The sequence below is a fragment of the Triticum aestivum genome, chromosome 6D (genome assembly GCF_018294505.1).
Source record: "Triticum aestivum cultivar Chinese Spring chromosome 6D, IWGSC CS RefSeq v2.1, whole genome shotgun sequence".
NCBI classification, from domain to species: domain Eukaryota; kingdom Viridiplantae; phylum Streptophyta; class Magnoliopsida; order Poales; family Poaceae; genus Triticum; species Triticum aestivum.
The window spans coordinates 25,589,708-25,604,140 of NC_057811.1; the positions used below are offsets into that span (position 1 = coordinate 25,589,708).

Here is a 14,433-nt window from a genome sequence, read left to right on the forward strand (position 1 = left end):
AATTCCTTTTGACGCACACATGAGTGCCAAATCTCGACTTAATAAGATCGACGTGGAGCAGGAGTCAGATAATATAATGAAAACTCTACACATGATCCATTCGCCAGACAATATAATGCCCCAGATTACCGGAAATCCGTTGGTGCTCCGGGGAGCACGCCCTCCTGCATGTGAAAATATTTTTGAAATGTCAAAAAAATCCAACACAAAATTCTATTTGTTCTTTGTCACATCCAAATGCCACATACAAATTTGTAGGCAAAACAATTAACCATTTTGGCCTGTGCAAAAAAAAAACACTCCAAATGTTACCCAAAATGTCACCCTAAATTTATTTATTTTCACCAGTGAAGCATCGCTGCTCCGTTTCGCATGAAAATTTTCAAGGATGCTTACGACACTAACACGAACTTCTACTAAAAGTTTCAGATTTTTTTGAAAACATTTACTATATTTTTTGTTTACTATCCACGCGGGAGCGCGCACTCCCAGGAGCCAAAACACCATTCTCACTAGATTATAGTACCTCTCCGTTTTTATTTGCTATGCATATTAGCTTTGACTTGAGTCATTTTTTGTAAAGTTTTATGAAGTTTATAGAAAACAATAAACATTTACAATAACAAATCTATATGGTGTCAAAATATATATTCAATGATGAATCTATGATACTAATTTGGTATTGTATATGTTAATATATTTTTATAAACTTCATCACAGTTTATGAAATTTGACTTTATATAACACTTATATGTGAGTAAAAGAAACGGAGGGAGTATACAGGCATATGAGTATGTAGGGTTTTGTAAACCCCTGTGGTTGGATGGTTAGGTGGACAGTGGTGTCCCCAACACAACAGGGTTCAAATCCTGGTGCTCCCATTTATCCTGGGTTTATTTCAGGATTTCCTGCGACACACGTTCAGTGGGACGAGACGTTCCCGTCGACTACGAGGCGCCTATGATGACTTTGTAAAGGGTAAGTGTATGCGCGTATATATGAGCACTTGCGTCTGTACCGTGTTCAAAAATATAAACAAAAATAAGGCATGGGTTAAATAGGTACCGCTAGTACCGCAAAAAAAAAAAACTAGTCTCTCCTAGCAAAAGGAAAATGATATGCATTTGCAGTACTCCTACAGTAATTGCTTTGGTTCCGTTGGTTTCCCGAATTTCCATTGTACCAAAAATATCTCGCTATCAGCAACACATATGTTGCAAAAACAAAACAAAAAGGGACAGAAAATGTTGCGACCACAATTCCGAAAATGATATTCGTGGTGGTTGAATGAAATGTGCCATGCATGTTGCATAAATTAAGGGGTCATAGTGGACGTGCTTAATTACCCACTCTCTCAGCTAAAAAACATAAAAGAAAGTACCCACTCTCTAGAGGTTTTGACTGAGCAAGTTAGTGCACATCACTTTATTGTGTCGCCCGTACGTGATGATAACAAAATCCTCATAGTGCCGCACTAGAGAGATAAAATGTGCAGACAAAGAAAAGTGCAGGGAAAAGATGACAGAAAGTAGGATCGTAGTGGGACTCGGGAATGTGCTGATGGCTACTTGATGTGATGGAGAGATCGACCATGACACGCGCTTTTGTTGTCTTATTACGCTAGATTCGGTCTCCTGCTGACGCCGTGCAAACGAGAAAAAAAGGCTCATGCCGGCTCAAACACTCTAGCCGGCCCTGTGATAATGTGCTGTGGATGCATTTCATCTTGCAAATTTACACTTGTCGCATTAAGAAAATACTCCCTCTATCAAAATATAAGACACGTTTTGACACTATGATAGTTTTCATGGTAAATCTAATAATGTTGGTTTGCATGAGGAAATTATAAATTAACTTCCACAACATGAGGCAAAGTTGGGAAAGAACGATTGCAAGTACTCTCTCCTTGACAAATTATAGTGCATATAAGTTTTGTCAAAGTCAAACTTTGTAAACTTAGACTAAGTTTATAGGGAAAAAATATGAACATCTACAATATCAAATACACACCTTACGAAAATATTTTTGTTGAATTGAAAGGTGTTGATTTGTCATTGTAAATATTGATAATTTTTCTGTGCTTTTATATGCACCAAATTTGGCAAGGAGTGAGTTTTGCATTTAGTACATCGTGTATTTACAAACAGAATATATACAGAAAACCAACCAAATAAAGTATGAGTAGGATGATATATCATAGAAATATTTAGAAACATATTTTCAATGCTAAATTGTATGCCAATTTTGAGAAATGCGTATGTCAAAAGTTTCACATAAAAAATGATGGACAAACCAAAGGCTATGGCACATTATTACTAGTCTCGCTCATCTGGGTTTATATTCTAACCATACAATCAAATGGAAAAACAATAAATGAAAAGACTTACTATTTTATGAAAATAAACATGACTTTGTGCAAACAAAATTCGTACTTTTGCTTGTGTGCATATAAAAATCATGTTGCTAGAAAAACCGTTTACCATATCATGTTGCTAGAAAAAACAAAATTAAGTTCCCACACGAACAAACTATATCCACCAAAAAATGGGCTAAAATTTGGCCAACTAATCACACTAAACATAAAGCTTGATTTCATGATAATTATAATCGTCTTAAGATGAGTTAGAGGTCAAATACATTCAAAAGATTAACCAAACCGTGTTTTGTACTCATGTTGAGATAATCATGCTGCAATTCAATAGTTTCCATATCGTGCATAAAGGCCATGTAAACCAACACGCATAACACAAGAAATGTGTATGTTTGGGGCCTATAGAACAATTAATGATCTATTAAATATAAAATGATATGGTGCAATGGCTGATTTCATGGGTGGGTTGTTATTACTTGTTAGTGCTAATGGAAGGTGCGGGGGTTGTTTTCAACCAATTCCCCATACTTATCACCACTACACGCGCACATTATTTTTGGTTGTTTCATGTTTCAACTACAACGTTGGCAACATGCAAATGATTCATAGCTCCACTATATTCTATAAAAGCTAGCAAAAGCACAACATGGATTAGGCCTGCCCCAAGATGTTGGGCCCCACATACATGCTAATGTTTCCTGACCTCATACTTACATGCACATATGGTAGGCTGTTGCCATTTCCAACTCCAGTTCCCTTCCAACAACCAATTTAACTCCATTTGTCCAAAAAATATGGTTTTCCCAATAACTTGTTCTGTGATTTTGCGAAAGTTTGGTGTTAACAGTCGATAGTCGGCCTTCATGATGATACCGATCAATCAAGTTGAGATTCTATGATTATATGGTATTAAATTCAGACTTCGATAAAATTAACTAAAACGTGTGAACGGTACTAGTATTGTCACTAATGCCCCATCATGTCCAGTGTGCAATCCCTCTATCTATCCATGAGGGGAAGGGAAAGGGGGCGGCGCATAAAATTAGCGAGCATAAAGGTTTGAACTGGATTCAAAATTGCGATTGACTATGTATCACAAAGAAAGTTTAACCGTTTTATGAAAAATAGTGTTTGGCTGCCTATTTATTTGTTAATCAGTTTCATGTAGAACATATATAAGATGCAAGGCGAGAGAACAACTACTAAAGAGTTTGGTACATCAACCCAGACTTTATTTATAAATAAGAGTGATGGTTCCTAATTACTAACCCAAAGGACATCCGGATCGTCAACCACGATCAAAGACAGTAAGGAACAAAAAACAACTTCACTTCACTTAGGTAGGCCAAGATCCAATGTCGCTTTCAAGAAGGGAAAAAAGATAATTTGTGTCACAAAAATGAAAGTAAATAGGGCAATGGCAGTAGTGAAATAGGCCCTTAAATATCTGGACATTCCCTACCCTCAGTTCTTTAAATAGACCACCCCACTGGTCCGTCCGTCCAACCCCCCACTCACACAGACACAGACACGGGCACAACGAGCACTTGCGAATTGTAATCTTTCCATTGCGCGTGCTTCCCTCCTAGCTCACCACCAATCTGCCCGCAGCTCAGCTCACCGCCGGCCATGGGGAACTGCCTGGTGATCCAGGACAGAAGGGAGATCAAGGTGATGAGCGTCGTCGACGGCGAAATCCTCAAGGCGCTCCCGGTGCCATCCCCCTCCAAGGGCGCCCTCGCACCCGTCTCCGACTCCTCCGACGCCGAAGACGCGCTCCGGCCGCAGAAGCAAGGCCTCGACGGCCGGGCGGGCGGCATGGGGCAGCTGCACCTCCTGTTCCCCTCCGATGCTAACGCGCCTTCTGCCGCGGCGGCTGACCCGGAGGGCGCCGTCGTGAGGGTGAAGCTGGTCATCAGCAAGCAGGAGCTCAGGAGGATGCTGGGCAAGGACGACGAGGCCGTCTCCCTGGACGACATGGTGGCTCTCCTGCGAGGAGGGCCGGAGCATCAGAAGCAGGAGGACGTCGGTTGCTACCGAGGGTGGCGGCCTGCCTTGCATAGCATACCTGAAGGCAGCGGTGATCTATATTCCATGTTAGCATAGAAATTAGCTGGAAGAAAATACATATATGGATACTAAGCATAAGAAAATATGCATGTGTATATGTATGTATTTATATTCACATACGTAGAAAATAGAGATCATAGTTGGGTAGATCTGCTAGTAGTTTTGAGATAGGGGTTATCTTCAGGTTGTCTTGTTTGGTGGGTGCATACCATGTAAGACAAGTTAAAGATAGTCCTGGAAATCAAACGGGACAATATAAACCTAATTATTGATGGCATATACTCGTTGTTACTAAGCTTACTTTTTTTTCATTATTTCACAAGCTCTCAACTACACCATAGTAACACACCAGATATTAATTGGATCAAATGACTCCGCTGCTCAAGATACTATACGATTTTGGCTCTGGCTTGGCTTCAAAGATGAAAAATGACTCTGCAAGACATCTCTGCCTGCCATAATTAAGCAAGCAGAAGATTCGGTCAATGAATTCTGGACCTACTTGAAGGAAATCGCGAATTCTTGATCACCGAATTCTTTCCTAAGATTTATCAAGTAATATGCATTGCCAGACTTAAGTGCATAAAGGCTCTTGTGTGATCTCCTTGGAGGACAGCCTCCGCCGAAGCAACGCTCCCACAACATCAGTTTTTTTACAGGGAAGTAACCTTGCTAGGGTCCCCTCACCTGTGCCGCCGATCGACCATAGCCAGTCATCAGGCAGAGTAGTGGCAGTCGCCAAGTAGCCCTGCTGTCAAATTTGAGAGGGAAAAAAGTTCTTCAGTATTTATATTCTCATGTCAACAAAATCATTTTCCCTCGGTGAACTACTATTAGCACTGCCATGCTGCCACTAATTTTTGTTGGATTTAGTGAAGTAATTTGTTTCTGTTGGCCACCTCTTTTGTTGTCTTCACCGGTTTGGGTGGATTCAACACGAGCTCGATGAAATGCACTCATACACACAGGCCAACAAGAACAGAGGATAAAACAGGGCAATGTGACTCAGTTGTGATCCAGGCAACAGATGCTGTCCTTTTTTTTCACTCAAAACTGAACCAGCAACACACGCCGGCTCCTCTCTTTTCATCTTCAGTACACACACTGCATGAACTGATGGCTGCAACAGGCGCAGCCCACCATCAACCCACCCCACTGTGCAGAACACATTTGCACACTCAACTGTTTATACTACAACAAGCTAGGATTACTCTTATCAGTTTTGGCTCTGTAAACGTGCTGGTCGTCGACATTCAGAAATAGTGAAATAAAAGCACTTCAGAGAGTCAATACAACGCCACACCCGTGGAAAAAAGAGTCGAAAAGCTAACTCATCAGGATGTAAGCAAAAATTTAATTAAACATGAAACAAGTAGGCATGCCATGAAACAAGTAGGGTGAAAATGGAGCACAACCTATTCTCAAAAAAAAAAAAGTAGCAGAACCGGTCAGAAATGACAGAACGAGTAGCCATGGGATATGTCCAGCCGATCGACATAGATGTACCCGAACCCAAGACCCTTGTGATGCACCTCTCAAGTTCGAGCAAGCAGAACATCATCCAACTAGTTCATTTAAGACTTTCTTGTTGAAAACTTTTTTTAACACATAAATCAGAGATTCTGAAATTTGATTCTTTATTCTTCCACGGGAGCAGGCAAATCATTCCCCTAGGTAAATGCTCTAATGCCATAAACTTAGCTTCTTATTATCTACTCCCTCCGTCCGGAAATACTTTTCGGAGAAGAGCAATGCTTCGGTAGACCCCCTCACAAAGCGTATAAAAGGGCAATATAGACATTTCACAAAGTATACGGTAGTCTGTCGCACACGTATTAATAAAAAAAATTTGAGACACGTATCCGTAATAAAAGCACTTGCACCGGGTATCGAACTCACAACCTGGCCATGAATGGAAACGGTGCTAACCAGAGGGCCTAGTAACTAAGTACGGTTTAAAGGCAGCGCTAATGTTTAAAGTACTATTTAGAGCTGCAGATCCGACTTGTTTTTTCTTTTTCAATACTTTTGCAAAACAATGCCAACAAAATTTCTTGAAAATGCCAACAATGTTTCAAAATCATAAAAAATAGATATTCTTTTCTTAAATATGAACAGTTTTCTAAAAAGTGAATTTAAAATACGCACTTAACATTTTCCTAGTATATGGTGTTTTTTTTCAAATACAAACTAAACTTTCTTTAAAAAATATGCTGAATATTTTTGAAATGCGCGTTGAATAAAATTAGTAGACACGATGAACACTTTTTATACACAGTGAAATTTCTCCTAATATACGGTGAATACTTTTCTTCAATACGATGAGCTCAGGGAACCTTCTAGAAGGTTCCCATTACCGGTATCTCGTTCAAAGTGGGCCGACGCATATTGTGTCGGTCGCTTCGCTTCAGCAAAGCCATGACGGTTTGACACCCTCGGGCAGCAAATAGGGTTCGCCTTCGGGAAGTAGAGTCAAATAGAAGGTGCCACACACAATATGCTGCCTCGACTAGCCGCGTTCATTATCGCACGTGAAAACAGGGAAAATACATTAAAAAGGAAATGGCAATGTGCGGATCAAACCCTGTAACTCTCACTGCCGACCGCTCGCCGCTAGGTACACAAACTGATAAACTCAAATGTCTAACTACAAAAACGCAAACTACTAGAACTATCCTTTACCAACCAGCTTACTGTAGCAAAACAGACTTTTTCCACTATTTCTTTCTCTTTTTTGCTGATAGTTTTTGTTTCTTTTCCATTTTATTTTTTCCAAAATTTCAAAAAAGTTTGCCTTTTCAAATTTTGTTCATAAATTATAACATTCGCATTCTAAAAAATTGTACAAACATTGAACAGACACAATTGTAAAAAAAAAGTACAAACATTGAAATACAAATATTCATAAAATACAAGGCTTCATCTCATAGCATGTTGTTTTTCAACATCCTTGAAATGACCCTATTTTTTCCAGTGGCTTGTATGACCAAGTTATGGCACCATGCCAAGTTGCTTTGCTTTTCGACAAATTTTGTATTTTCTGGAGTTTTCTCGGTAAAAAATGGTCGATAAATGGCGGGACGTGTCGCAACTTGCATATGGTGTAGGAAATCATTCAAACCTAGCGTAAATGACTACCATGGGCACGCCTACCTGCTTACGAAAGTTTGGGTCAGTCTTGAGATTTCCAAAAATACCATGTTCGACGGAGACTATTCGGTTAGGCCAGAAGAGTCCGTTTGGGAGTAGCCCATTTCTCAATATCTCTTAAATGGTCTCAGTTTTTTTTCATGTCCTTGTAGGATCAATTTAAGGCACCATGTCAAGTGCTTTGGGGTTTCAACAAGTTTTGCATTTTTTGGAACATGAATTGAGAAAAATTTCATGTTTGTAGATTTTTTTTAAGGATTTGAGAAAGTTCATCAATTTTGAAAAAAGTCCATCAATTTTGGCAAAACAAATTCATCTACTTTGAAATATGCATTCATTTTGAAAAAAACTCCATCAATTTTGAAAAAAAATCATCTATTTTGAAAAAACGTTCATCAATATTTTTTATGAATTTTTAAAAAAGTTATAGATTTAGGAAAACGTTCACCAAGTTTGAAAAACTGTTCGGAATTTTTTTTTAAAGTCCATTCTTTCATAAAAATGAAATTGGAAAAAGTTTGCACATTGCAAGAGAAAAGGGAAAATAAAAAATGAACAAAAAGAAAGGAAAACGAAAAAATAAGAAATAGAGAAGGAAAATAAATCTGTGACAAAACCGTTAAAAATGAGAAAAAAAAGAGCAAGAAAAAAGAAAGAAGGAAAGAAGTATAGAAGAAAATTGGAAAAAGAAAAGCGGATAGAAAAAAAGAGTAAGAAAGACAACTACAACCACGTTAAGTGATGCTGGCAAGTTGGTCATGGCGTCGCATTTTGAACCGGAAGTTCCTGTCTCGAATCTTGGTAGACTCATATTTTTTTTGCGATTTAAAGAGATTGTTGGGACGGCCCAGCGCGCAAGTGTACGGCCTATAAGTATACATCGAATCGATATTCTAAAAAGAAAAACATACACAACAAAATATGACCATCATGTCCTTTATTATGAAGAGGTATGGGATAATTTGAGCCATCCTTGTGTTTAGGGGGGTCTACCGAAGCAGAAGTGTCCGAAATGGATGTATCTTATGGAGGGAGTAGATAATAAGAAGCTGAGTTACTAAAGGTCTTTAACTTACTATAAATGTAGGGCACCATCTCAAATCCCTTTTGAAAATAAACTGAACAAAGTGCAAAGCAGTTACAGTTAAGGATCTAGTTTTAAAGTCCACAATGCACAGGTACTGAAAGTGCATTGGACGTCTAGATAAACATTAAAAATTCATACCTACAGGAATTATACAAGCAATGTCAGTATGCCATAATTAGCAACTCTCTCTCTCTCTCTACATTTACAAATAAAAATAACCTTTGGATGTATATGGGCAGCATTGCCTCTATGTGGGGTTCCATGTATTGCCTCCAAGTTGAAAAAAAACATGCAATGTATAGTTTTCTGGCAGAAAAGTGGTATGATCCTTCTCGAGAGCATCTGTGGTGTATAGTGCTTGGTTGAAGTGCCTGGTTGCTTGCAGAACTAAGCATTCTTGGGCTGTCCTCGATTTAGAAGTTATTCGCGATATCTAGGATTGAAGTCGATCTCAATCGCCTTGAATTGCACAATGTTAGTTAAATGAAAACCCATAGTTCTATTGCTAATGACTCACGTTTGATGGGATGGATCTCCAGTAGCTTTGATGTTTTCGTTATGGTTGCCGAGCGGTAAAAACTGAACTACGGTGCCACATCACCTTTTCTGTCAGAACAAAAGCAACGAATATGTCTGATATTGAAAAGCGAACAGTAAAGGTTTCGTGGTGTAGTTGGTTATCACGTCAGTCTAACACACTGAAGGTCTCCGGTTCGAACCCGGGCGAAGCCAAAATAGCTGTATTTTTATGTTGCTATTTTCTTTTTTGTGTTCTTCTCTGAACTCTTTCATGTCAACCGATGTTGTTCTGTTTTCCTGTCAGGTAATTAAGCATGGAATTCATGTGCTACTCTATAAGAACACACATCAACATCCTACATATACAGCAGTGGAGAATGTTAGAATAACTATGAGTTATTGTAGCGTTGAGCAATTAGAGCTTAGTGCTAGAACATAGAAGGTCTAGACTTCTCTCTTGATTATCCATGATCAAGTGCGTGTAACTGCTGCTGTAACTCAACCTGGATGTTCAGTATATAAAGAGAAGACAGCCGGTGAGCTTCGTTCATTACGGCTTAACACAGCAATACTTCTGTTTACAGAGAATTCCTAGAATATTTACATTCAGGATCACTCGTAACCAGAATACCAGATCATACATGTCCTTTTCCCTGTTGCCAACAACTGCTCTGATTGATTATATGCAACTCCACTCTCCAGTTGCTTTAATCAAATCCCAAGCCTGACAGCCCACAGGTTATATATATATGACGATTGAATAGCAATCAGTCGGTGTATATGATTGAATAACCACCACCATAGGTTATATGATTGATTGAATGGCAATGAGATCGACAAGGACAAGGCAGTAAACTTTAGGAGCATGCATGAGATTGAGTAACCACCATACATAGGTTCACCAAGAGTTTGGATTACATATTTCATTTGCTTTAATTAAACATAATATGCAACTACACTCTCCAGTTGCTTGTATTCAATTCCAAGACCGAGAGTCCTCCTTGGTGTGCTACCTAAGATGCCAAAATGAACACGGCAGGAAACTTCATGAGCATGCATATCATTGAATAACCACCATAGGTGAGGTCTGCCCTTCTCGCCTTCAGGGCAGGTCTCTCAGACCCGGCCAACCTCCTTTCGTCATGGAAGGGCGACGACTGCTGCCGGTGGAAGGGCGTCTATTGCAGCAACAGAACCAGCCATGTTGTCAAGCTCGATCTCCAAGGCAGCGGTTACACAATCGACAGTGACAGTAGGAAGGTGCTAGCAGGCAACATAAGCTCCTCGTTGCTTGGTTTACAGCATCTGCGGTATCTCGACCTCAGCTCCAATGAATTCGACAAGATGCAAATACCGGAGTTCATTGGTTCTCTCCATAAGTTGAGATATCTTGACCTATCAATGTCAATGTTCACCGGAAGGGTACCGCCGCAACTGGGTAATCTCTCCAACTTACACTACTTAAATCTTGCGTACAACTCAGATGGCATATACTCCACTGATATCACCTGGTTGTCACGGTTAACTTCCGTTGAGCACCTGGACATGACCTGGGTGAACCTCAGTACAATTGTCCACTGGCTTCCGGTGGTCAACATGCTTCCAACTCTGAAATTTCTTCGTCTTAACTCTTGCCAGCTTAGAACTAGCCCTGATTCTCTTCAGCTCTCAAATCTGACATCTCTTGAAACACTCTTGCTTGCGAGCAACCAGTTCAGTCAGCGTAGCACACCCAACTGGTTTTGGGATTTAACTAGCCTCAAGTATCTATATATCACGGGCTGTGGTTTCTATGGCCCGTTTCCAGACGAGATAGGTAATATGACCTCCATGGTGGAACTTCATTTATCAGAAAACAACCTTGTGGGCATGATACCATCCACTATGAAGAATCTATGTAATCTGGAGGCATTATATTCTTATAAGAGCAATATCAGTGGGAGTATAACAGAATTACTCCATCGATTACCCAATTGTTCAAGGAATAAACTACAGCAGTTATATCTATCGGGCAACAATCTGACTGGAAGCCTGCCAACTGCACCAGTACAAGCATTAAGCAACCTGAGCTGGCTGGCTCTCGATGATAACAAACTCACTGGTCCTCTGCCACTGTGGATAGGAGAGCTCACGACGCTGACAATATTGGACCTTAACTCCAATAACCTAGATGGGGTCATACATGAAGGCCATTTATCGCGTCTAGATATGTTGGACAGTTTGATCTTGTCACACAACTCCATAACCATCACAGTGAGTCCAACATGGGTTCCTCCTTTTAGTCTAAGAATGCTTCACCTTCGGTCTTGCCGGCTAGGGCCTAAATTTCCAATGTGGCTTAGATGGCAAACACACTTATCCAATCTTGATATATCAAACACAAGCATAAATGACATGGTACCAAGTTGGTTTTGGATGGCAGCTTCCTCAGCAGAGTTTCTCAATATCCGAAATAATCAGATTTCAGGGGTCCTCCCATCAACAATGGAATTTATGAGAGCAGTCAAAATGGATTTCAGTTCTAACCAGCTTGGTGGTCCAATACCGAAGCTTCCCATCAATCTAACTAGCTTTGATCTCAGTGGGAACAGAGTAATCGGGCCACTTCCATTAGACTTTGGAGCGCCGGGGCTTAGGACACTTCTTCTATATAACAACATGATCTCTGGCGCCATTCCATCTTCTTTGTGCAGTTTGCGAGCATTGAGGTTGTTAGATCTATCAAGAAATGGTCTCAATGGGTCAATTACCGATTGCCTAGTCAACGAATCCAGCACAAACATGACAGGCCTGGGTATTGCCAATCTAAGCTTAAGAAACAACAACCTCTCGGGTGAATTTCCTTCACTACTCCAGAAATGCCCAAGACTCATCTTTCTTGATCTCGGACATAATCACTTCTCTGGGACTTTACCAGCATGGATTGGGGAGAAGCTATTGTCTCTATCATTCTTAAGACTGAGATCCAATATGTTTTATGGTCCCATTCCAGTCGAGCTTTCAAAACTTGTCAATCTTCAATATTTGGACCTTGCCTACAACAATATATCGGGGAGCATACCGAGATCCATTTTTAGTCCCACGGGCATGGCACAAACAAGAGACAAAACTGATTATCTTCAGTATGCCTCTAGTTCTGAATTTGGTGTTGGTCAAAATCAACTAGTTGACTACACTGTGAATTTCACGGTACTCACAAAAGGTCAAGAGAGATTATATACAGGAGAAATCATATACATGGTGAATCTTGATTTATCCTGTAATAGTATTACCGGAGAGATCCCTGCAGAGATCAGCACTCTTGTACAACTGAAGAACCTGAACCTATCATCGAACAACTTCAACGGCAAAATTCCTGAGAATATTGGCGCTTTAATGCAAGTGGAGTCACTTGACCTATCACAAAATGAGTTGTCTGGTGAGATCCCTTCAAGCTTGTCGGCTCTCACATCATTGAGTCGCCTGAACCTGTCCTTCAACAATCTGGGAGGAAAGATACCGACTGGAAATCAACTGCAAACACTTGAAGACCAGGCATCTATTTATATTGGCAACGCGGGCCTTTGTGGCCCCCCTCTCTCGCGGAAATGTTCACAGCCGGAGCCAATTCCAGGAGAAAGCCGTCGAGATGCAAGTGATGGTGACGTGGTTTCGTTTTTCGTCGCCACTGGTTCCGGATATGTGATGGGTCTGTGGGTGGTCTTCTGCACCTTCTTGTTCAAGAGAAGATGGAGAGTCTCATGGTACTCGCTCTGCGACAACCTGTACAATCGGGTCTATGTGCAAGTGGTTGTTACCTGGGCTTCCTTGCGAGGTAAACTTAATGGGTAGAAGCTGGGAAGAGATCAACAGCACCGGTTCTTTCTTTGCTCTCATGTAATTTGATAAATACTCTGGAGATTTATCATGCATCAATCGATGTTCAAGTGTATTGTGCTAGAACTAGTCAGGATATGTATGCATTCAAGGTGCATGCCATCGTCCGAGATTGGTATGCTGTTTTTTGTACTGTATTAGAACCAGCATATGTCGGTTCTTGGTTTGCTGTGGACATGTAATTTAATACCCTGGAGATTTATCATGAATGTTCAATTGTGTTGTGCCGGAACTAGTCACAGATATGTATGTATTCATGGTGACGCCATCGACTGAGGTTGGTATATATGATATGATGTGTTTTGTATGTTTAACCTGTTGCGAAGTTGTTGCTGCGACAAGCATGTTATATTACAGAGATTGGTATATAATGATGTTTTTCATATTGTGCTAGAACCAGCACTGGTGGTTCTTGGTTGCTCTGGGCATATAATTTGATATGCTCTGGACATAGAAAGTACTAATTGATATAATCCAAATCATGATCTGAAATTAGAAGACTGTTCAGAATCTACCGTGGGTATCTCATAGTACAAATTGACCACCAGCCACTATCTCACCTGAAGAATAAACTGATTGCCTGATCGCTAACCCCACTAGGAATCTCCGGTTCGAACCCCGGGCGAAGCCATTTAATCATTTTTTTTGTGTGTGTGTTCTTCTCTGAACACATGTCAGCCAAGCTCCTTAAGTAGTTTTTTTTTTTTCCTGAAGTTTAATTCTATCAGTTCGTCACCGTTGTATCGTATCATCTTCTTAAGAGCAACTCAAGGCAGTTTGGAACTGCATAGATAGCTGCAGATAAACTGTCTGTCATGGTGTTCTGTTTTCCTGTCTGTCAGGTAAGCATGGAAGAGCTGAGAAGGAATCATCATTCAGAGAAGAGGTGCGCGAACAGAGTAGATCTCCGTCTCCACCAGTAGCACGCACGCAGGCGATTCACCGCGCTGATTGCCATGGTTCAGTCACTCCAAATGCCAAAAAATGGTGTTGATGCCGTCTCAGGAAGCAAGGTATCTGCTGATACATCTCTTGTAGATTCGTACACACTTTTAAGACCTAACTGGAGCGAATTGTTCTCTGAACTCACAAGAACTCCCGCATAGGTGAGATAAATTCGCTGATGGACAAATTCAAACATCAGAACTCACAAGAACACTCTGTAGTGCAAGCAATAGTTAACATGTACATGAATCTACAGGTGTTTTCCATCTATTGTGGATCTCCAGCACTCGTGAAACAACTCAAGGATCTTTCAAAAGAATTCAGCCAGACGAACACAGCTAGGTTCCATTTCCACAAGGAGAAGTTGTAAGACTGTTCCAGAAGAAATTTTAAACAGCTTGCAGATGCACTTGCA

The 14,433-nt window shown here is 40.4% G+C and overlaps 2 protein-coding genes and 1 non-coding gene across 3 annotated transcripts; all 3 read left to right on the forward strand.

Annotated features, from left to right (window-relative positions):
* The first annotated feature begins 3,872 nt into the window (after window positions 1–3,872).
* On the forward strand, window positions 3,873–4,718 carry LOC123140872 (uncharacterized). Its single transcript, XM_044560138.1, has one exon. It carries the CDS (start codon window positions 4,001–4,003, stop codon window positions 4,475–4,477), a length of 477 nt encoding a protein of 158 aa, XP_044416073.1. The 5' UTR covers window positions 3,873–4,000; the 3' UTR covers window positions 4,478–4,718.
* A 4,589-nt stretch (window positions 4,719–9,307) lies between these two features.
* LOC123142356 (receptor-like protein EIX2) lies at window positions 9,308–13,289 on the forward strand. The gene is made up of 2 exons (XM_044561306.1): window positions 9,308–9,331; window positions 10,278–13,289. Exons 1-2 carry the CDS (start codon window positions 9,308–9,310, stop codon window positions 13,026–13,028), a joined length of 2,775 nt encoding a protein of 924 aa, XP_044417241.1. The 3' UTR covers window positions 13,029–13,289.
* TRNAV-AAC (transfer RNA valine (anticodon AAC)) lies at window positions 9,337–9,410 on the forward strand. The gene has a single exon. It is a non-coding gene; the product is annotated as a tRNA-Val (tRNA).
* Window positions 13,290–14,433: the final 1,144 nt, after the last annotated feature.